Here is a 23,595-nt window from a genome sequence, read left to right on the forward strand (position 1 = left end):
GACAGTGCGAGATTACGTCACGCACATCCCAGACGCTGCAGGAGGAGGCGAACATGGAGGCCCAGAAGGTGCGGCTCCTCACACCTCGTCCCCTCTCTGTCTCTCATCTCCACCCACCTCGTCTCCATCAACCTCCACCTCCTCTGTCTCCCTCTCACGTCTCCAATCACCCCCCGCATTGCCCGCTCACATCCCGTCTCATCCGCCGCTCATCTCGCCCTCTATCTCTCTCATATCTTCACTCTCACGTTTCTCTCATATCCGACTCACACTTCGCACCTCGCCTGTCTTTCATATCGGCTGCGCTCTCCCTCCCCGCCCGCTGTGATCGTGAGTTATTGTCATTCAAGCAGCCACTGGCTCGGGTCTCGCTCTCGTTTAGAGATTCGTGCAGTCGGAAGGAGGCCGCTGTCTCCTCGCTCATTGTCTTGTTCCAATCCCCACACACGAGGCCACAATTATGGTGTTAAGATGCGCAGTGTCAGCGGCATTGGCCCAGTCCCCATCCCCACTTTGCAAATGGGTTCAACTGGTGCAGCAGCAGCAGCAACAACAACAGCAGCTGCAGCGACATCGCCCCCTACGAGACAGTACTGTACTGCGACAAACTTGGCAGGACCCTCCTGAACAAAGAGTCGTGAGACTCGGCGATGCTGTCTCGGGTCCCACGCGTCCGTCCCGTGCTGTGTCGTCGTCTATTGACACGAACCGGGGCCGGGCTCGGTGCGACCCCCCACGGCGCTCGTGTCGAGCCGCAGGGCTGCATGGCCTCCTCTTCCGCAATCCGCACTCGCACGGTGTCTCAATGTTTAAGTGGATCATGAACTCATCGCGACCAAAGCAGCTAGCTGCGACCAACGCATCGCAAACGCCGTCCACCCTGCTGCACGGCGACCTCCGAGATCTGCCCTGGCAGCCTCCCACCATCTGCTCATAGACTCACACACAGAGAACCATAGACTCGCACAAATACCTTCAGACTTGCACAGAGAGCTATAGAACCGCCGCCCTAATAATATGGCACAATCTGGCCTTAGTCACTGGACTCGTGAAGACCATTCCATTGCTGGTCTAGGCAATCACCCGCTCCCCCCCCCCCCCCCCCCCCCAATACTTCTCTCCACATCTACAATCCTCACCTGACCTGTTCTCTTCTTTACGTCCCAGTTGCTTCCCTATCTTCCATTGTGCACGCCACCCACCCCGCAGCTGCTGCCATGCTCACATCCTGACTTGTTCTGCGCGTGTCGTGTTTGCTGTGGCTGCTGCTTCACCGGACACCCTTGGGGCACACCTTGTACTCGAGATGCTCCAACTCGAGGGGCTTGTGCACGGCGTTTTTTTAATGCACAGAAATCACTTCCTCCTCGCACCCCGACGGATGATTTAACAATCCGAGATTCATAACGCGTCATGTTCTGCGCAGATTGCTCCGAGAAAATAAGAGTAAACGTGAGAGCAGCAGGGAAATTATTGACACAGGTTATGAGACGCCAGATACAATATTTGTACTTTAAAACTGCAGATGTTTTTCAAATTCCTCATCAGTCATGGTCAATCCACTGCCGAATGAAGCCCTCCCCAACCCCCGCAGCCTCCTACGATCCTGCGATGCAACAATCGATCCAGCACCTCCGATTCACACAGTTGGCTACCTACGGTGCGAAAGAAGTTCAACATACGTACAGCAACTGCACATTTACGTTTTTATTGCTCCATATATTCGGCAGTGCACGTCCTCCCAGACGCGGTTTATTCCTTGGCAGCTACCACATTATTATTTCTAGATTTGAAGCTTTCGTGACTGCAAAGATTCATATTCTTAGGTTTTTTCGGTTAAGTCACGTAAGTAAAACATCAAAATAAAAATAAAATAAAAATAAAAATCACGACGTTTCGGAGGCAACACAAGTCTCCGTCATCAGGTGGGACCGTCACAGCCGAATTAGCTGCATCAAGTGAAGCAATGATTCAAGATGTAATCCCTTATAAGCAAGTTGAAGGGAGGTGGAGAGGGGGATGGAGAGCTTATCAGACTGTGGTAGCCAATGAATGGAAACGTATCGGGAGGGAGGAGGAGCGGCGATCAAAGACTGCACGCAGTGCTCAACACAATGAATGGAAACGTGTCGGGACGGAGGGTGAGCGGCGATCAAAGACTGCACGCAGCACTCAACACAATGAATGGAGACGTGTCGGGACGGAGGGTGAGCGGTGATCAAAGACATCACGTAGTGCTCAACACAATGAATGGAAACGTGTCGGGACGGAGGGTGAGCGGTGATCAAAGACTGCACGTGGGGATGTTAACACTCGGTGAAGTAAATAAAAATAGTGCCTGTCAGATAAGATGGTGCAAAAAAGTGTAATTAAGTCTTTTTTTTTTTTCGTGGTTAATAACATCTTTCCAATGATTACTGAGTTTGTACCCATCATCACGGTTGAAATTATGTCTGTGTTTGTATATTTGTATGGCTTCGTGTACAAACCTTTGATGGTAGCCAGGAGGTTTGCAGAGAACCTTGGTCTCGGAAAAGACAATTTCATGAGAGCCCGCCGAGTTGTAGCAATGATCGGCAACGGCCGAAGAATCAGTTCTGCCGTGTTTCAGATCTGACTTGTGCTCGCGGACACGATCAGCCACATGACGTTTTGTTTCTCCAATGTAGCAATCACCACAAATGCAACTCAATTTGTAGACTCCAGGATACTGTAAGTCAGGAACGACATCCTTCACAGATGGAATCAGATCACAGATTTTATGCACTGTACTGAATCGGACTTGGATCTTATGTTTGTTTAGAATTTTGGAGATCTTTTTGGTCACGCCTGCTATGTATGGTAACGTGATAGTTTTGGTCGGAGTTTCATGTGGCTGCCACCACCACACAGAAGAAACAGCCACATGAAACTCCGACCAAAACTATCACGTTACCATACATAGCAGGCGTGACCAAAAAGATCTCAAAAATTCTAAACAAACATAAGATCCAAGTCCGATTCAGTACAGTGCATAAAATCCGTGATCTGATTCCATCTGTGAAGGATGTCGTTCCTGACTTACAGTATCCTGGAGTCTACAAATTGAGTTGCATTTGTGGTGATTGCTACATTGGAGAAACAAAACGTCATGTGACTGATCGTGTCCGCGAGCACAAGTCAGATCTGAAACACGGCAGAACTGATTCTTCGGCCGTTGCCGATCATTGCTACAACTCGGCGGGCTCTCATGAAATTGTCTTTTCCGAGACCAAGGTTCTCTGCAAACCTCCTGGCTACCATCAAAGGTTTGTACACGAAGCCATACAAATATACAAACACAGACATAATTTCAACCGTGATGATGGGTACAAACTCAGTAATCATTGGAAAGATGTTATTAACCACGCAAAAAAAAAAGACTTAATTACACTTTTTTGCACCATCTTATCTGACAAGCACTATTTTAATTTACTTCACCGAGTGTTAACATCCCCACGTGCAGTCTTTGATCACCGCTCACCCTCCGTCCCGACACGTTTCCATTCATTGTGTTGAGCACTGCGTGATGTCTTTGATCACCGTTCACCCTCCGTCCCGACACGTCTCCATTCATTGTGTTGAGCGCTGCGTGCAGTCTTTGATCGCCGCTCACCCTCCGTCCCGACACGTTTCCATTCATTGTGTTGAGCACTGCGTGCAGTCTTTGATCGCCGCTCCTCCTCCCTCCCGATACGTTTCCATTCATTGTGTTGAGCACTGCGTTGCAGTCTTTGATCACCGCTCCTCCTCCCTCCCGATACGTTTCCATTCATTGGCTACCACAGTCTGATAAGCTCTCCAACCCCCCCCTCTCCACCTCCCTTCAACTTGCTTATAAGGGATTACATCTTGAATCATTGCTTCACTTGATGCAGCTAATTCGGCTGTGACTGTCCCACCTGATGACGGAGACTTGTGTTGCCTCCGAAACGTCGTGATTTTTATTTTATTTTTATTTTGATGTTTTACTTACGTGACTTAACCGAAAAAAACCTAAGAATACACATTATTATTCTTGACCATCAGCCTCTGTCCCTTTTATCAACGTGTCCTGGCCAAACCAACTTACCCTGTCTTAATACACATAGCTTGGATGATGTCATTAACCCGCATACATTCAATAATCTACGTGCTCCTCTGTCTTTTAATTCAATTACAAGCAGACGTCTCTCCACGCTTTGCACACATTTCTGGTGCAACTCTTCTTCAGGCAACGCGTTGGGCAGCACTGGTGACTGGTGTAATGCAATGCATGCTGTGTGTAAGTAGTGAGTTTGGCTCTACCGTACAAGTCGCTTTAACGACACCTGAGGAAGCGATGCAGTCAAGGGGCCCAGGTTTCCTCCCTCGAACCTCCGCCCCGTCCCTCCCTCACCCGTTCAAACTCGTGCTGTGCTGCCCCTGGGTCTGCAGGATGCGTTGCATAGGATTATTACAACTCTGGCTACCAAGAACGAGGAGATCCAGAACTTCATGGAGTCTATCAAGTTAGCTCTGCGTGGTCTGGAGGTCAGTGTACAGTGTGTACGTGTGGAGAGGCTGAGACACGAACAAACTTGTCGACGATGACACAGAGACACAAGTCCCTCCTGTTATCCCGATTCCCAAGCTGTTATGAGAATCATAATCTTTATTTATCCTGGAGAAATCTGATGAGCTACAAAGCTCTTTGTCACAGATGGTCCAGTAGGGGCGGGTCACTCGGGTTACAATAACAAACATTACAAAAGCCGAAAGTGCAAAGTATAGGAAAGGTATTCAAGTCACTAATAACCTTGCTCAATTCAAGAAACGTTCCGACCCTTATTTATTACAACTTTGACTGCTGTTTGTTGCTGATCACTGGACGTTTTGGGCCCATTCTCAGTCTGTGTTTGAAAAATAAGTAAACCATATACTGTCCATGCACACATGGCCGCGTGTATGGGGAGGCCTAACCGAGTCGCCACTCTCCTCCCTTTCACTGCACTTCCAGTAATTTGTCCGAGACAACTTATTACAGGACATGTTTTTCGTCTATTAATCATGTACGTTTGTGCATCGTTGTCAATAGATTCTGTAACATGGTGGCCACCCCCCGTGCAGCATGCCCCCCCCCCCCGTGCCGCGTGTCCCCCCCGTGCCGCGTGTCCCCCCCGTGCCGTGTGTCCCCCCCGTGCTCACCCCCCACAGGAGAACTCTGGCCCCATTCTCACGGAGCCGTGTGTCCCTCACCCCCCCGTGCCGCGTGTCCCCCCCGTGCTCACCCCCCACAGGAGAACTCTGGCCCCATTCTCACGGAGCCGTGTGTCCCTCACCCCCCCGTGCCGCGTGTCCCCCCCGTGCTCACCCGCCACAGGAGAACTCTGGCCGCGTTCTCACGGAGCTGGAGGAGGAGTTTGAGTCACTGTTCACGCTGCTCGCCGAGGTCAAGGCCAACATGGCGGCCAAGATCAAGCAGGAGCAGCTGTACAAGACGCACGAGCTGCAGGTGAGTGCACGTGTCAACGAGCGTGTGTGGCACAGGGGAGGAGAAGGTGAGACGAGGTGAGATGAGAGTGTGTTGCAGAATAATAATATAATTGGCATCATTCTGGAGAATTTAAGTATTCCATTTAAAAGTTTTGCGTTGAACTAGGATCCTTATCTTTGAGGTACATTCGCTAACACAGCTACCGTTCTCGTTTTCCTCGATGTGGCGGTGGTTCTTGCCGAGCTCTCTCCGATTTCACATTTACATGCAAATCTCATCTCTAGCCCCGCCCATGTACCCTAGGGCTACACCCATCTTAAACCTTTATAAACATCCTGCCTTAGCAGCTCTCCCGCTATATTTTTTTCACCTGATGACGATTGCTTGTGTTGCGATCGAAACGTCGTGATATTGTTGTTATTTTTATAATTTTTTTCTATCTATGTGGCTTTACCGAAAGACCCAAAGAATATGATCCATATTTAACAGAGAAGATATTTGCCTATAAATAACTGGCAGTTTACCAGCTTTGGTTTGAGCAAGCCTGACTGCTGATAAGACACTGAATAACAAAACCAGTCCAGAGTTTGCTTGTGTTGAACCAATGCTGCTGGGATTATGCATTATCAGAAGGAGGCCGTGTGGTTGAGGGGATGTGTAGAAAATTGAAGAGTATCTTTTGTGCAGGGAGACCGACAAGGGACAGAAGCAGGCGCCTCGTCTGCTTGTTGATTGTGTGGTAACTGGGACGAGGAGGAGGGCAGAGCAAGTGGCACACGGGCACGCAAGAGATGCACGCAGCAAGTTCCAGTGTGAGAGGGGACGTTTGTTCAGGAGCGTGTACACGTGCGTGTGTGTGTGTGTTTGTGCGCGCACTTGTGCAGGGTCAACTAGCAGCATGTGTCAAGGCCCTGGAGGGGTCTGCAGAGCTCATGGACTTTGCTAGTGAGACCCTGAACGTTGCTGACGATGACAAGTTCTGTCAGGTACGGCTGCAGGTGGCGCGAGCGCGGGTGCAGCCGTGGGTCTGCTACAGTGGCAGGCTGCTGGTATCAGCAGGGATTAATGTTGTGCGTGCAATGCCAACGTGCAGAGTTACTACGCCAGTCCAACGTGAATGTGAGGTAACGCAATGCATGCTGTGTGTACCATGACACTGCGCGCACGGTGACACTGCGCATTCCGTGACACTGTGTATCATCTCGCTGTGGGTATCATGACACTGTGTATCATGACACTATCATGACAAGTGCTGTGTGCCCACCCCCCATGTGTGGCATGTGACCGATTTCTGCCGTAACTTCCTAACTCTTTTGCTCGGCCTCGTGGTGAGTTTGGCTCCTGTTGTCACCTGTGGATTTGGTGCTTACGAAAATGGTTCTTGTCGGCCACAGCTGTGCGATGGGGAGCACCGTCGCGTGTGGTAATGGTGGCCAGTGCGCTGGCATCCACTAACCGTGCTGCTTGCCCCGCAGGGCCCCACAGGGCCCTGCGGGGCCCTGCCTGCGTGCCCTGGGCCGGTTTGCATGTGGCTAACATCCTCTCCTCTCTCTCTCTTCCTGCGCCGCACAAGGCTGCCAAGCAGATCAAGGATAGGTACCGTACCCACATTGATTGCTGCACTAACCCGGGCTCATCCGCTCCGTATGAGGCCACGCTTTCCATTCACACGCGGTTGCCTCTCGCGCGGCGGGTTGTCGAACATTCCTGGATCCACCGACCGCAGTTGGCTCTCTGACAGTGATCGTGGACCGCTGCACCAATAGCTTTAGTTTTTTATTAAAACCTCATATCTAATTGCTGAATTTGGTTATGAGAGTTGATCTTCAACTCACGGGTGAGGGAGCTGAAATGATCACAGTTTGCACATTAAATGCTTGCACACACTATAATTTAATTTGTTTGGCTGTTAGGTGGATGGTCCTTAACTACACAATTTTGATTAGATCATTGTGACCTAACCCCTCCAAAAAAATGACAACTGAAAACTACCCTCAGTAATCATCAGCAATCGGCATATTCAGTCAAGAGCCAGTGGCTATGTTGATTGGTCATGGATAGAATCTGAATAGCTGTGCAATGCCCAGTTTATGTTCCCGTGTTCTGTGGCAGTAAATTGGAGCATCTGTGACACTTGCGCAGACTGCAGGGTGGGAACCACTGCCCAAGTGTGCACTCGGAGCGCAAGCAGCGTGACCGTTTAGCACCACCAGGCTTGACAATGGCAGAAATGCTGACTCGGTGTAAATGCTAAATTACATCTGGTTCCAATTAAACTTTGCTTTAATGTAGCATGTAGTCTTTAATAGTCTATATGCCATTGCTTATAGGTCTCGCAAGACTCATCCCAAATAATAAGGCAACCCCCAGTGCCAACTGTCCCTGTGTGGTACAAGGTGACTGAACACTTGCCTGCAAGTGGGCATTGGTCTGGCGGTAGGGGGGCGATCATTTCTGCAGCATGTAATACCAATTGAGTATATTTGACTTGCGTGATCTGTGGGCAATGTTTTGCATCTCGGGGAGGTGACGTGGCCCAGCGGTCATGCGTTCACCACTAATTGCAGGAGCCCAGTGGTCACCCTGGTTAATACTGCCAGTGTAACAGTCGTAGTAATACCACATGCCGCCTGCTTCACACTGAACATTAAACATTTCCTGACGACATCCGCATGAGTTGGCCATTCATTGTATGCAAGTGTCGCAGTGAAGATTTGGAAAATTCGAAACATTACACCACAAATTACACAATTAGCATCACACACAGGAAGCAATCATCACCCCCGACTGGTAGACTGATGCCTCTTTGCAGGCTGGATTCTGAGTCACCTTGCGCCCACAGGGGCAACTGCTACTGGAGATGCCCCTTTCAATGTTTGAGATGAGGTGCGATGTCAGTGATCTGAGTAAATGAGGTCGGCTTTATCAAAAACAAAGTCCTCACCAACATCATTGTCAAGTTGAAGTGAAGTGCTGCTGCGTGTGTCCTTGCTGCCAGGGTGACGATGGCGCCCGCCTTCCGTCTGTCCCTCAAGGCTAAAGTCTCGGACAGCATGAATCACCTGATGGTGGACTTCTCCCCAGAGAGGGATCGTCTCAAGGGTCTCACGTTTCTGCCTGGTGGGCACTGGGTGGTGGGAATGATGAGGGTGCTGCTGTGTGAACGTGCGTCTATTTGCATACATCTGTGTGCATGCATCTGTGTGCATGAGTGCTTGCGTCTGCATGGGTGATAGTTTGGAGGACCGATGCTTGCAACAATGAGCGGGCTGCCTGGCAGACAAAAGCATCGAGGTGGCGCACTGGGAAGCACAGATGGTGCATATGTAGGGTAGTAACTCGGCAGGAGACGACTTCACGGGTAGCACACTCTTTATTTTCACCAACTTGTAGTTACACGGATGACTAACACCCTACTTCGTTACACGGGTGACTAACACCCCACTTAGCTACTCGGGTGACTAACACCCACTTAGCTACACGGGTGACTAACACCCACTCAGCTACACGGGTGACTAACACCCACTCAGCTACACGGGTGACCAACACCCACTCAGCTACACGGGTGACCAACACCCTCCTTAGCTACTCGGGTGACTAACACCCACTCAGCTATACTGACACGGGCTCTTACGCCCCGTAGCCTTCCGGGACACACCCAGCCGGGGTGCCCGTCTCGGCTCTGGGTACCACCGTCCCGACCCACACGGGCGTCGGACTACGGTCCCCCAGTCTCGGCTCCGAGCCGCACAGGGCCCCGGTCCTCACAAGGACGGCGGGACTAGGGGTCTCGGGCCACTACCTCCTCCACCCCGTCTTCGGTCTTCAACTGGTTAACACTGACCCCGAGTGCTCTCGCGCGTCTCCCTTTATACCCCTCCTGCGGACGTCGCTGAGAGCACCCACTTATCTGACCAATCACTGCGCACTCGCTACGATCCTCTTTTCCCAGCTTGTGTCAGCGCGCCTTACCACCGGCGCGCGCGTCCATACCACACCCACATCGCGTGCCCAACCCCGCGCCCCGTGATCCATCACTGTCGGCGCACGTCAATACCACCACTACACATATACCAGTCATCTCAGTCAACTAAAACCAACTGTGTCTGTCCCATGACCTCCTGCCAGCAACAAGTCTTCCTCACTTCAAGTGACAGACTGAAATTGAATTTAGTCTTGGTGCAAGCATTGTGGTGATGTCACTGCCAGTTCATGTAAAATGAATATTGTTTTTGATGTATGCGCATGTGACATGTGTGGGTTTAGGTGTGTGTTGATGTGTGTGCGTTTAAGTGTGTATTGTGGGGAGTCCCGGGCCTCCCCTAGGTCGACTGAGCCTCAAATGAGTACCCAGTGCGATGTGTAAACATCGCCACTGGGGAGACAAAGGCGGTCGGGCGTGGTGCTGGCCACCCACCCCCTCGTGTACCGTTGCGGCCTTCATAGGTGCTTGCTAAAAGCACTTGCCCCTACAGTCTGTTAAGGCTATATGGGGGATCCTTATCTTTATTGTGGGGAGTGGTAGTGTAGCAGTTAGTGCACTGCTTATGAACCCGGCGATCCGAGTTCGATTCCCGCTTACGGCCAACACCAGTGATGATTAACTGAACTGGTCCTAAGCCTCCCCTAGGTTGACTCAGCCTCAAATGAGTACCGAGTGCAGTGTGTAAACATCGGCACTGGGGATACAAAGGCGGCCGGGCGTGATGTGCCGTGTCGGCCTTCATAGGTGCTTGCTAACAGCACTTTCCCAATCAGTCTGTTGCAGGCTATACAGGGAATCTTTGTGTGACGCATATGGAAGATGCATGCTGTGATGAACGTTTTGAACGCTGGGGGTCATGCTGTAGCCGCTGGAATCGGGGAGGCGTAACCAGAATCTGCTCCTGTGTCCGTTACTGGACTGAGTAATGCACTGTAGCTGTCTCCGGTGCATAGTTCTGGATACAGCAATGAAACTGAACAGTTTATGAAGTTAGACTTCCTTGGTAGCAGGGTGGTGCAGTGTTACCACCCATGCCTTAGCAGGAAAGATCTGGGTTTGATTCCCACCTCCGGAAACTTTATGTGAGGAGTTTGTATGTTCTTCCCCTGTTCTATGAGTTTCCTCTGGGTTCTCTGGTTTCTTCTCGTTGCCAAAAAAAATATGCAATGTAACTGGTAATAGTGAAACATCCCAATGCAAAAATATTACCTGCAAATCACTCACTTGGGACCATACACAGAAACATTGGCCCCTCCTACGAAATTCCTAAAAGAGTTGAACCACAAATAATACCAAGTAAGAAAGCCTGCGTGTGTAAGTCTCATATGTGGTGAGGATGCCGGTCCCACAATTCATGGAAAAAGTTGATTCAGTGAATTTTGCATGCAGCTTGCCCGTGCTAAACGATGCGTGCGTGTGTGTGTGTACGTGTATGTGCGCGTTTCAGTACCGGGCATGCCAGAGTTTGACGTCCCCGGCTGTGTTGTGTTGGACAACTCGGTGAGGCTGAGGTGGCAGCCGCCCCAGCAGGACTCAGGCCAGGTTGAGCGCTTTGTGCTGCAGTTTGTCGCTGCGGAGCGGGCAGGGCCCCCCCCGCCCCGGGGGCCAAACCCCCCGGCCTGGACCACGGTGGAGGACCTCACGGAACTGGAGTACACGATCACTGGTACCCACATACTCTCATACATACACACCATCACTGGTACTCACATACTGTCACAGATACACACCATCACTGGTACCCACATACACACGATCACTGGTACAAATGCACACTCGTCTACACACTCACTGTTAACCCATGAACGCTCACCCACTGGTTGCCCTATGGAGAGACTCGCAGCAGCCTCTTACACAGGCGTTCCCTCCTCCTACTCTCCCTCTTCTCCTCTTCTCTCTCCCTTTACCCCCCTCTCTCTCCCTCCGCCCTCTCTCTCCTCCCCGTCTCTCTCTCTATCTCTCTTTTCCTATTCCTCCTACTCGTACGTGCGCCAGGGCTGGTGTTTGAGCAAAGCTACCTAACCGTGCGCGTGCGGGCCTGCAACAAGGCTGTGTGCGGGGACTTCTGCGAGCCGCTGTCGCTGCCCACGCCAGGTTAGGGTGCCGGGGTTGTCTGTGAATGCTCGCGGTTGTGGTGGCAGTCCCCTCCGCACAAGGCCACATCGGCCCGTGTTTTATGCGAGGAGGTTACAATGGGGCGCTAGCGCGCTCCACGCGGCGGTTTAGCGTGGGTGCATATTCCGTGGCAGGACAGGAGAAGCCACGAAGAAGTCCTGAAGAGAACGTGGAAGCTGAGTTATGTCGTTATGATTGGGCAGATTGGAGGATAGGCAAAGCAACTTTGAGGTAAGATGATTGTCCTAAGTATGATTAGGCAGGAGTGAGGAGGGTTGATTGCCGAGACCAGTTCAACATCGCAGTTGTCTTCAAAAGTCCGGTGATCAAGGAAAAGAGAAAGCTAAAGAGCAGAAGGTGAGAGATGGTGGCATATATATGGGTCTCTGTATGAGTCTATGGGTCTCTGACTCTATGGGTCTCTGTGTAAGTCTATGGGTCTCTGTGTGAGTCTATGTGTCTCTACGAGTCTGTAGGTCTTTGTGGGAGTCTAAGAGCCAATGGTTGGAGGCTGTCAGGACAGATCTCTCAGGTTGCTGTGTGTCAACTGCAGCAGCTTCGGGATATGTCTGGCGGAGGGCATAAGGCATTTTTAGCGAGGAGGTGCAATGGTGGCATCAGCGGCGCTGGTCACGTTGACTTGTTCATCTTGGTGATGTGGATGTTCATATTGGTGATGTTGCTATGTTGGTGATGTTGCCATTCATGGTGGGTGTATGCGCATGTTTGCAGCGCTTAACTTTTCATTGGATGCTGCGAGCTCGCACTCGAACTTGCGCGTGGACAACCAGAGTGTTGAGTGGGACTCGACGGGCGGCAAGGCCCTCGATGCCAAGGCTCACGAGGTCAAGAGTCATGACCTCAAGATAAAGGCCAAGGAGGGGAAGGGCCGTCCAGGGTCTGCGTCTGCCTCCCCTGCTGGCTCTCCGATTAGGTGACCCACGCCCCGCACACATGGCCTCCTTTGCTTGGCGAGATCCCGCCATCATGGTAGAGAATCTGGCATCACCGTGGCGACACGAGAGACCCCCGTGTCGCCATGGTGACACGGGGGTCTCTTTCCCCATCCTCTTCTGCGTCTCTCCCAATGTTGGGAGCGGTGGCGCAGTGGTTAGCACGCTGCGCTTGGAACCCGGTGACCTGAGTTCGGTTCCTGCTTACGGCCAACACCAGTGATGATTATCTGAACTGGTTATGTGCCTCCCGTAGATCGACTCAGCCTCAGAATTGACTTTGATGAGACTGAGACATGTCTCTATTGCAAATGCTGTTGTCAGATTCCCCTATATATTGAGAAATGTCAATTTATAGCAATGCTCATTCTTTACAGAACCCTCTCAGGAAACGATTAATTTACCGTGACGCGGCTCAGCGGCAGCGCTTTTGCCGCTGTTTCAGAGGTTCATGGTTTGAATCCAGCGGGAGCCCTGATTAATACTGTGGTGTATTAACCATAAGGATACCACATGCTGCCTGCTTCACAGCGGATATCGAAGATCCCGTGACACCATTCCAAACCTGTCAACCCCTTATCAGTGCCTACCTTATTACAGACCAAGTCAGACCTTATTGGTCACCCCGTGCCCTTATAAATCTCAACGTTCATTTTACAAATTCCATCACAAGGGAGAAACACAAACAGACGAAAAAAATAGTTTTTTGCCTGTATCAAAACAGCTGTACGCCATATGGACATGAACACTCAATTTCCCTGTACAAGAATACAGGTAAACTGTATGGGTTTACAGCTATGCCATTCACAAGAGTAGCGCATTGTCTGCTGGCTCCAAGGTGTAAATTTCCCAAATTTGAAAAATTACACCGCAAATCTTCTCAATTGGAATCTACACAGCAATCATCCCCAACTGCGAAAACCTGGCACGACCCTCCTGAAGAACAGTTACAAAGACTCGGTGAGGCTCTCCTGGGCACATCTCTGAAAAAGAGCTTCATAGCTCATCGGATTTCTCCAGGACAAATTAAGATGCTGATAAAGGTGCGATCATGAAACACATGAACGCCTGCGAGACGTTGGCCATGAGGCGCAGCAGGAAAGCGAGCGGCTCAAGCACCAACGTCTCGGTGCTCGTGAGAGCAGCAGCAGACCACTGATTATAAATCATTGTGGCCCAACCTTTTTAGCATCATGACATTGTTCCAGCCATCCATTTCCAATGCTTTTCATGTTTTAACTGCAAACTCATGCATGTGTTTGCGTGTGCTTAACATGATGCGAGTGCATGTGTGCGTGCGTATGTTCTGATTCAGCCATCAAGCATTGCTCCCCATCAAGCCTCCGTTGAGGTTGCGCACCCCCTGCACGCTTTTGTCTCCCCGAGCCCCCCGTCTCACCGCTCACCCCACAGCGTGCCACGCTGAGCCCATGTTTTTGTTGATGGATCGCACGCATGTCGTGAAACCCCCCCTCCTCTTCCATTGGTGTCGAGGAGTTGTACCCTGACTCGCCAGAAGAGGACAGTATAGCAATCAGGGACTAATCTATATCTGTCCCATCTGTGTGAGATGTGTTGCCCCTTCACCCGTGTTAGTTTTCTCTGGGTGCTCCAGTTTCCTTCCACACGTATTAGCACTCATTAATTGGCTGAAAACAAATCTTAATTATATTGTGCTGTGCTGTGCTGTGAGATGCAGCTACATAGAATGATGCTCAATACAAACTATGCTTATTCTTGTTCCATCTGTGTGGGGATGAGTCTTTAGATCACCATGTAACCATGACAGACTGTTAGGGCAAGAGTGGCTAGTCAGCACCTAAAGAAGGCCAACGCAGCACACAAGGGGATAGTGTGGGTAACACCACCAGCGTATGCAATAGAGACACGTCTCAGTCTCATCAAAGACAAAGATTCCCCATATAGCCTTAATAGACTGTTGGGGCAAGTGCTGTAAGCGAGCACCTATGAAGGCCGTTACACCACATGAGGGGCTGGGTACGCAACACCACGCCCGGCTGCCTTTGCCTCACCAGCAGTGATGTTTGCACCATACTGATGTTGGCGTTGGGCGGGAATCGATCTCGAGTTCCTGGGTTCATAGCGCAGTGCACTAACCGTTGCACCACCATCCCCTATGCGCACAAAAGACAAAGATAGCCTTAAAATACTATTGGGGCAAGTACTGTTATGGAATACCTATGAAGCTCCGCATGGTGCACAAGGGGGTGAATGACCAGCACCCTGCCTGGCCTCCCCATGTCACAGCTCATGTGTGTGCGCTTTGCTCTGCCGTGTGTGCATGTGCTGCCAGATGCGCGATCCGCTCACCCTGATGTGCGTGTGTGCCCCCCACCCCCATGTTGCTATCTACCCGTTGTGCTTCCTGCTGCCTCCCACACCTCCTGGTAAGTGCTGTCGTGTTTCCCATGCTTAAGTGACATTCCACCTGGCCGTGGTTTACTGCAGTTCACGAGTGTGAGAAGTGAATGGGGCTTGAAAGGGCCGAGATGGGGTGTGTGCGAGTTCCTGTAAGGAACAGGAGGTGGGGTTTAGTTGTCTCGAGGCGTTGATTATCAGGCACGGTGCCGCTGATAGACGAATGCAATGTTACTGTTAACACCACCATGGATTTTGCACTGCTCAACTGTGGAATCCCCCCCCCCCCCCCCCCCATTGTCTTTTTCCCCCAAGTTCCCATAAGAATCTTGCTCAATTCAAGGAACATGTTCACGCTTCTCTGTTGCAACTTTGCTACTGCTGCTTGTTGCTGGTTACTTGACGGTATATAAATAAAATAAAAAATGGCTCTGATTTATATTTGTTTCATTGTTATACTTAGTTTTTACGATATTGCTTTTGTCATCGTAGTGACCCAGGTCACTCTTGCAAATGAGACTCGTCCTGCTCTCTTGCGTTCTCACCCCGATGAACAAAACAAACGTGAAATCACCTTGCCATGGCTTTCCTACAAAAGCACGAGAATTGCATGGAGCTTGAATGGCATGAGCTGGCACGTGTGTATGGATACGTGCAAATATGGGTGTGTGTGTGTTTTGTGCGTGCTCGCTGCAGGGGCATCACTGCGTCACCCAAACGCCCGTCGTGCAGACCCTCACCCAGCCGCGCGAGCCGCGACCGCTTCTCAGGAGAGTCGTACACTGTATTGGGTACGGAGCGGAGAACTCTTCACCACGTCACCGAGCATCATCTCATCTTGTGCAGAATCGATTTGCTCAAACTCTTAGGATCCATTTCTTACAGAGGCCCCATGTCTGGAACATCTGGCAGTTTGCCAGCATTGATTCAACCAAGCCTGACTGCTGATGAGATACTGAATGTAGAAACCGGTCCAGAGTTTGCTTGTGTTATGAACGAACGCTGCTGTTGATAAAATGCATACCCAGAATGAAGGATGTATGGCTGATGAGATGTGCAAGTAACATTGTTTTTGTGGAGGTACATGTGTAAAGGGGGAATCTCTTTCTGCTTAGTTAAACATTTTTTGTGAGGGTTAGGATTGTTAAATTTAGTGATTAGTGGGTCAGTTACTAGAATTGGGATGTTAATGCAATATCAGTTATATTGTGTTTTACTAACTTTTTAGCTGTGGGAGGAAACTTGAGGACCCGGGGGAAACACATGCAGAATGAGGGGGGAACAAACAAATTCGGTACAGAAAGGCACCCAAGTTGGGAATTGAACCCAGCCCTTTCTTCCTGCGAGGCACGAGTGTTGCCACCGTGCCACACCGTCGCCCATTTGTTTGCAAATGTTTTGTGTCCAGGGGATTCGGCCATCGACTGCGGCCAGCACTATTGGGAGGTGGTAGTGTCACGGGAGAGCAAGGCCTACGGGGCCGGTGTGGCCAACCGAGGCCTGGGCCGCTTCGAGCAGCTGGGTCGCACGGCCGCATCCTGGGCCTTGTACGTGAACACGTGGCTGCAGCTGAGCGTGGCCGCCAAACACAACAACAAAGCCCGCAGCCTGGAGGGCCCGGCCCCAACGCACATCGGGATCTACTGCGACTACGACAACGGTACCTTGCTTACGCTCGCGCTGGCGGCAGCGGCTCATAGTTCTCCCGAGAACAAATCCCAATCCCACACAAGCAGCAGAGTCTGTGAAGAGAGCGGTTTTCCGCTGCGGGTGACGGTACCGAAGAGGTGTGGAAAAAAGCAGCGCCTAATTAAAGGAAAACCCTGTGATTTCGTGTCCCGTTTACAGTGTTTCCCCCATCTCAGTTTTTTAGGCCCATAAATGTTAAAGTTTTGTTGTCACGTCTAACTCATCAGTCCTTACTGCTGCACACCCTGCGACCTCCACTCGCAGCCTCACCCACATTTGTGTGCGTCTGCGCTCATGTGCGTGTGCAGGGCTCGTGTCTTTTTATAACGCCGAGTCTAAGCAGCTGCTGCACACATTCCGTGTTCGCTTCTCTCAGCCCGTGCTGCCGGCCTTCTCCGTGAGTACGACGGCTGCCACCGCCTGCGCCAATTATCCTCCACCAATCATCCTCCACGTAGGCAGCCGAGGGTTGCAGCAGCAGCAGCAGCAGCTCATCATCCGAGCTGTCATGGAGTGGCTGCATTGCTCACCTGGCTGAGGAGGCATCGAGGAAGCTGGGCTCCTCTTCCCTGTTAAAAGCTTCGTTTACTTTGGGCCATTGTTCAAAGTGTCAAGAGTGGCACTCATCACCTGATTACAGCAGTGAGCCAGGGGTGGAATTTCCACATTCATATGGTGGGGGTCAGTCTGTCCATAAAACTATCGCTATTACCACTATGAACATTACCACTGTACTTAATGACTCCCTCCCCTCGCTCGTCGGCGGGCAGTCAGTCACGTACCTATCACTCTTGTGTCACTACTACCATGGTCGCTGTACCCGTGAACTTCCCTTGTTGATTCCTCCTCCCATGTTGAGGACTCGGTCAACCAGACGCTGTGTCAGCTCATCCACACTGTTCAACCACCACCATACTGCAGGTCACAACACGAAGACCGTTATGACAAGTATTGTTAGTGAGCACCTATGAAGGCCGGTACGGCCCATGAGGGGGTGGGTGGTCAGCACCATGCCCGGTCGCCTTTGTCTCCCTAGTGGCAATGTTTACACATCTGACCAGGTACTCATTTGAAGCTGAGTCGACCTCGGGAAGGCCCAGGACTGGTTCAGATAATTGTCACTGTTGGCCACGAGCAGGAATTGAACTCGGGTCGGCAGGTTCGTAGTGCAGCGCGCAAACCGTTACACTACTGCTAACTCAGCCATTCACCGCCTTACTCGCCCACTCACCTACCCAAGCAAGCTTGACTCCGCAGATAAGAGACTGAATGTTGAAACAGGTCCAGAGATTTCTGCCGTTGAACCAATGTTGCCAAAATTGTGCGCTCCCAGAAGGCCATGTGGCTGATGGGTTGTGTAAAAAAAATACTTATATTTATATGTGGAGTGACAGATTTATGAAGGGGGGCGAATTACCTGCTTGTTATGTGCAGGCATCTGCATACATGAGCATGGGGTAACCTCTTCTGAGGCCACCCAGAAGAGTTGTTCTGTGAACCTGAGACTGGCAGTGACCACGGTTCAATGCCGTTCTGGGTGATCGGCATCTTTTGGTTTCTGCGTTCGCGGAAGCGGTCACGGTACAGCTAGAACGTCCAGAATGAGGGGTCTGCGATACGTCCCAGCTGTAGCACGTTCACCGCTTGTTGCAAAGGTTCACAGTTCGAATTCAGCAGGATGACCTGATTAATACTGCCGTGAAATCCGCGCCATTTTCTTCACAGTGGACGTTAAGGATCCTGTGACGTCATTCGAAAAGAGTTGGCCAATGTGTGCCGGCGTCGTGGTCCACGTTTGAAAACTTGGCCACAAATGATTCGATGGGCATTTATGCAAGGCAGCATCACCCCCCCCCCCCACACATACTGCGTTTGAAACGTAGTGGCACCTTCCTTCACGATGATTGCCTTGTGCTGTAAGAGCGATGGCGCCAGTACCGGATGCGCTCACGAGTTTAATTATTGGACCGAGTCATTTGTGCCTGATGCGCGTGCAGGTTTGGTGCGGCTCGCTGTCAGTCCGCACTGGGCTGCAGGTGCCCTCCCACGTCCAGTCGCTGCAGAAAAACCAAGACAACGGCAGTGGCAGTTCTACCTCCAGCCTCACCACCTGACCACAGCACGGGCCTCACTGCCCGCACGGCCGGCTGGCAGTGCTCCAGGCTGGCTCGATGTGGTACTACTCGTCCAGCGATGGCATGGCCCCGCAATGCTACCGAATTGTGCGCTTCACACACACACAATCGATTCGTACCGAAGTAGTCACACACTCTACTCACTCGCTCTACTCACTCGCTCACCAACTTAGTCTCTTGCGAACCGCATGGTCCACTAACTTTAAACGAGCACTCTCTTATTAAACACGTCGATTGAACAAGACGACCGCTTGACTCGTAACCGAATCCAGAGCAACCGAATGACGTTGGTCACGCAACCCCTGCGCCACAACAACCGTAGCGACTCGAGCTTGTGACAGCCGCGGACTTGCAACGTCGGAAAATACGAGAAAGCGTCACCTGCATGTGCCGACTGTGCCCACGGAGCTGTCCGGCCGGCCGATGACCGCCGCCTCCGTCCAGACTCGCAGACGCGTCAACCCTGCGGCCATGCCCTTCTTCGCTCCGGTTCTAGGAGGCGTCGTGCCCTTCATACCCGAGTCTGACGGACGATTTGTATGTCTGCCAGCCTTCAATGACTTAAACCTCCGGCCTACCTCCGATGCCCGGGGCACGATGCTGTGGGCAATGCCTGGCAATGTCACTGTTAATCCTGAAGCGATGGCTTCATCTTAGCCTGCGTGGATTTCAAATAGCACACCGAGAAACATGTAAATACACACACACTCTCTGCGTATGTAAAACCATCCGTTCCTGAAGCACTAAAAATAAATTTGATAAAGCTATTGCGATGGTCACCTAAGACTAGAGGACCACAATGCAGTTCTTGAGGAACTGCTGATGGTTTGTGCATAATGCACAGAGGCTGAGCAGTATGTACATATGTCTGTGGTGTTGTCTGAAACTCGCAGTTTCCCGGCAGCCTGCACTAATATTCTGTTACGTTGGCTTTTTCTCGTGATTTACAGATCTGATTGGCTTGCCGTAGGCCTCTTATCTTTGCTCCTTAACTCAACATAATCAACGTAAATGCATGTGTGACACCTGTGTCGCTGGTAGCTTGCCGCATCACAGCATTACGCCGCTGTGTGTGTAACCGTGTCACACCGGTGTGCCGCTGTGTGTGTATAAGGCTGCAGGTTTACTGTTTGGTCCATTGTATGGGCACCTTAATTTCTGATGAAGGCGATGTCAAGTTTGCATAATGCGTCCGTCCATAACCCAGTGAATATTAGAGCCGATGGCTAAGACTGGCATCGGAGTAGTCGCCACGGGTTCGGTGACCAGGGGGAAGATCTAGGAACAGATGGTGGGAGACTGTTAGGGCAATTCTATAGGTCGCTGTGCGATTCTATGGTTCCGTGTGAGTCTATGTAATGCTGTGGTTTTAGGAGATGAGATTTAACCAACAACCACTAAACCGAAAACTCTTTTCAGAATCGGTTACCGGTTCCCAAAGTTAGAAACGGTGACCGACTTCAGTTAAACGTTAACGACTGTTCTGAATGAAACTCACCGCGCTGTTTCAGCGACCACTCCGGGAGATGGACTCAAACCGGTGACCTCTGGATTACCAGTCCAGTGCTGCTGTGACTCCGCTGCGGCAGCTCCTGTCAATTCTCAGTTTAAAACCAATTGCTGTAGACATTTCAATCTGTGGCAAACCGGCATTAACAGCTGTTTTACCAATGTTAACCGGTTGTAACCCGGAAATGATACAAACCTGATTTGAAGGGCAATGGGAGCGATCTGTGTAGTGTGGGTGGTGCCACGATATGCGGGGGTTCTCGGGGCACCCGTTGGGGGCTGGCGTGACCCCCGGTGGCATTTGGCTGCATTCCTAGAGGAGCCGCAGTTGATCTTGCCAGCTATGTTTGAAGCGATTGCGAGACCGTGCGATTTACAGCGTCCGCAGAATACGGCAGCAAATCAACCCGATTACTTACAGGCACCGTGGGTACATCCTGGCACGGCAGTGGGTACCCCAAGATGCCCGTCTCATTACATCTGCTTTGATGTTGATTCGTTGTAACTGAGGGGGGGGGGGGGGATAAAGCTGCGAATTGCGGTTGTGCGAGTGTGGTGAACGCCTCCGCCGTGGCGGTCACTGCTTGTCCTGTGGCCCATATCACGGGCTCGGCTGCTGCGGGCACGACACGCTACCCTGATGGCGGAAGGGAATGAGACGCAGTTCCCTCGTGTTTGCTGTTGCTCCGTGCAGCCCCCCATGAATAAACGTGGAGCTGTAATCACCGCATAGGACGGCACATGGTTCCCTCTGTGCTTTATTCACCCGAGTCGGCGTTAAACACAAACACATTGATGGTTGTGTGGGTTCATGTTGAGAGACATCACCCCGACACTCGGTCCCTCCACTGGCTCCAGATTCAATCCCAGATCATGGCAAGAATACGCTCACTCCTGCCTACCTCTCCCTCACTCCACTCCCTTCCACACACTCTATGAGTACAGACGCTGGCCGTAGATTAGGACGTGTGCTAGTGGCAGGGCCGTGCCTGTGCCTCTGGTGATGTTGCATCTGTTCCCGGTTGCGCTCTGGGTGCTCTGCGTCCCCCAGGGGAGGCGAGCGAGCCGTGTGGCAGGCGCCTCTGCTCTCGGCAGCGATTGGCACGGAATTGCAGACTCGGATCACCGCTCTGGCCTCTAGGAGAGCGAGAGGCCATCGTCGCTCAGAGGGCGACGAGGCGCAGGCTGGGTGAGCGACATGGCAAGAGAGGGAGGAGGAGGGTGGCACGGGGTGCCGCAGGGAGAGCTGCTCGGCGCCCCGCACTGGCAGACGCCGTCTGCGGTAAAAGAGGACGGCCTCCGGGACCGAGGCGAAGGGCGGAGAGTTTCCTCCGAGCACCACATGGCCGCCCTGGTCCCACGACACGCACATGTGCACAAACCCCGCGGTGCTCCTGGGGACACCAGGGGGTGGGTGGAGTGTGAGGGTGCGCGAGGCGGCCACCGTTTCATCACTCTGATCGTGAACCTCGCACGCGACGATACAAGTTTAAAGATAAATAAGCGGACGGTGCCAGGGTTGCTGCCAAGGTTGCGTGTGGTGGTGCCGTGCGATGGAAGGGGGAGGGCCTCGTCACCGGAGCGAGAGAGAGAGTTCACGGGGGTCGCTCTCACTGGGCCGCACCAGGAAGCTGGATGTGCGGTGCTGCTGCAAGATCTGCTCGGCTTCCACGCGGCCGATGTCTCCATGGAACCAGCTGCTGACAGGGTGCGGGGAACAGTCGCTGACAGGGTGCGGGGAACAGTCGCAACACCCACCAACACCACCTTCACCACCGTCGTCATCGCTACCCGTTGCAGTGACCATCACTGCAATCGCCACCTCATCACCTCCATGACCACCAACCCACACTCCATGACTTCATCACTTAGTCCAAGAGCCCAGACGATGTATCTCACTTGTCGGTTGCACCTCCGGTAGCGTAACTAGAGGTTCCAATTCCCTAATGTGGCCAATGACTGCATCGCGTGAGACCCGTTTGACGTGAGTGGGGTTGTCTAGTAATCCACTCTTATTGGTCGTGTAAAGAAATCGGTACCACAAATTTACTGCCTTGGGTGGAGCCGGTTTGTGCGCTGGAATAAGCGTGAGCAGGACGCATGTCCACCTGCCCGAGTCTCTGGATCTCTCAGGGTCCAGGTGCAAGAGGTGGGGTCGCCCCCTTCCCCCACCACGCTCGTCAAACCCAGACACATCCCCCAGTCAGCCTGGGACTATTGTCAGGCCTGTGCATTCCACTGTGACAAGAGTTTTCAGCACAAGACCGGCACCAGATCTTGGCATAAATAATCAGTTCCTGCCACCCTAACGTAGACGGCAATTCTGTGTTCAGTGGTGATGGAAGTGGTGTTGGTTTCGGTGGTGTTGGGTGTAATGGTGTTGTTGGTTGTGGTGATGGATGTGCTGGTATTGGTTGTGGTGGTAGTCCGGGTCAACTTGGAGAGCTGGCAACCCTTTGCTGTGTGTAGATATGTGTCTGATTGTATCTTAGACCATGTGTAAGCACTTTTATGTATGGGTGTATGTGTATTAGCGTGTATGTGTGTGTGGGGAGCGCTAGTGTAGCAGTTAGCGCGCTGTGCCACGAACCTGGCGTTCGATTCTCGCTCACAGCCAACACCAGTGACGATTATCTGAACCTATCCCGGGCCTTCCCTAGGTCAGGAGTAGAAATTCTACCTTCCTATGTCAAGGGCAGGTTTTTCATAGGTCAACCACTGTTGACTTATGCACAGCGTAAACTCATTTTATCAAAATATAGGTTTTTGGGTCAGATCGCGTTATTTATAAATATGTCGTAACCCTCCACCACCCGACACGACCAAACAGTAAAAAAATGTGTCACGTTTTTCAAAGGACAAAATAATTCACTTCTTTAGCTCACCGGTGTGCTGACGAGAGAATCAACAGCATTTTAAAATTTGAGTACGACGTTTCGCTGATAATTACAATCTGCTTCATCGGGCAAGAATGGTGAAGCTCTCCTGTTGCTTCCGGTCTTAAATAGAGCAGCATCAGGGTGACGTTATCATTCAATTCAATTCAATCTGATGCCAATCTGAATGCAGATTCACATCATCACCCAGCTCAGAAATGGTCTCTTATCAAAACACTCATACATCGGGCTAAAACAGTGTCAGATGGTGAGAGTAGTGAGAGAGATGAAACATGTTAGAAGCACTAAGACAGAATGGCTACAATAATGCTCAAATTAACAGAGCACTGAAGGCCAAATCACAAACGCAAAGCAACACTGCTGAAAACGATAAGATTGTTCAAACAATAACAAGTATAACCCATAAAAACAAAGTTTTTCACTATAAATCCTTTATATGTGTGGCGGCTAGAGTCCTCTC

The 23,595-nt window shown here is 51.4% G+C and overlaps 2 protein-coding genes across 9 annotated transcripts in view; one reads left to right on the forward strand and one right to left on the reverse strand.

The window, feature by feature from the left end:
- On the forward strand, positions 1-20,970 carry FSD1 (fibronectin type III and SPRY domain containing 1). Of its 3 annotated transcripts, XM_061553334.1 has the most exons (14): positions 19-68; positions 4,435-4,530; positions 5,360-5,491; positions 6,358-6,459; positions 7,047-7,069; positions 8,472-8,593; positions 10,906-11,124; positions 11,454-11,552; positions 12,306-12,507; positions 13,842-13,877; positions 15,638-15,696; positions 16,314-16,565; positions 16,903-16,991; positions 18,592-20,970. In XM_061553334.1, the coding sequence occupies exons 1-14, from the start codon at positions 54-56 to the stop codon at positions 18,706-18,708; spliced, it is 1,563 nt and encodes a 520-aa protein (XP_061409318.1). In that variant the 5' UTR covers positions 19-53; the 3' UTR covers positions 18,709-20,970. The 3 variants fall into 3 exon arrangements, with proteins under 3 accessions (XP_061409317.1, XP_061409318.1, XP_061409319.1); XM_061553333.1 differs by lacking the exon at positions 13,842-13,877 and having other exon boundaries at positions 1-68; positions 15,602-15,696; XM_061553335.1 differs by lacking the exon at positions 13,842-13,877.
- Positions 20,961-23,595, reverse strand: part of LOC133343635 (SH2 domain-containing adapter protein D-like) — a 12,457-nt gene continuing 9,822 nt past the window's right edge. For 4 of the 6 annotated variants that reach the window (XM_061553329.1, XM_061553327.1, XM_061553331.1 and 1 more), the window contains 2 exons: positions 21,816-21,935; positions 20,961-21,632 (listed from right to left, as the gene is read on the reverse strand). In XM_061553329.1, the coding sequence (XP_061409313.1) occupies positions 21,137-21,632; positions 21,816-21,935 (616 nt within the window). In that variant the 3' untranslated portion in view covers positions 20,961-21,136. Of the gene's footprint in view, positions 21,936-23,595 lie in introns of all 6 variants that reach the window. The other 2 variants (XM_061553332.1, XM_061553328.1) reach the window with 2 other exon arrangements.

This window comes from Lethenteron reissneri, chromosome 18 (genome assembly GCF_015708825.2).
Source record: "Lethenteron reissneri isolate LAM-NWPU_2019-01 chromosome 18, ASM1570882v1, whole genome shotgun sequence".
Taxonomy (NCBI): Eukaryota; Metazoa; Chordata; class Hyperoartia; order Petromyzontiformes; family Petromyzontidae; genus Lethenteron; species Lethenteron reissneri.

Bases quoted from the DNA above. Each gene is read 5' to 3' on its own strand.
- FSD1 (XM_061553333.1), top strand. The intron at 6,460-7,046 runs GTACGGCTGCAG...GCGCCGCACAAG, and splicing joins ACGATGACAAGTTCTGTCAG to GCTGCCAAGCAGATCAAGGA. The intron at 7,070-8,471 runs GTACCGTACCCA...CCTTGCTGCCAG, and splicing joins GCCAAGCAGATCAAGGATAG to GGTGACGATGGCGCCCGCCT.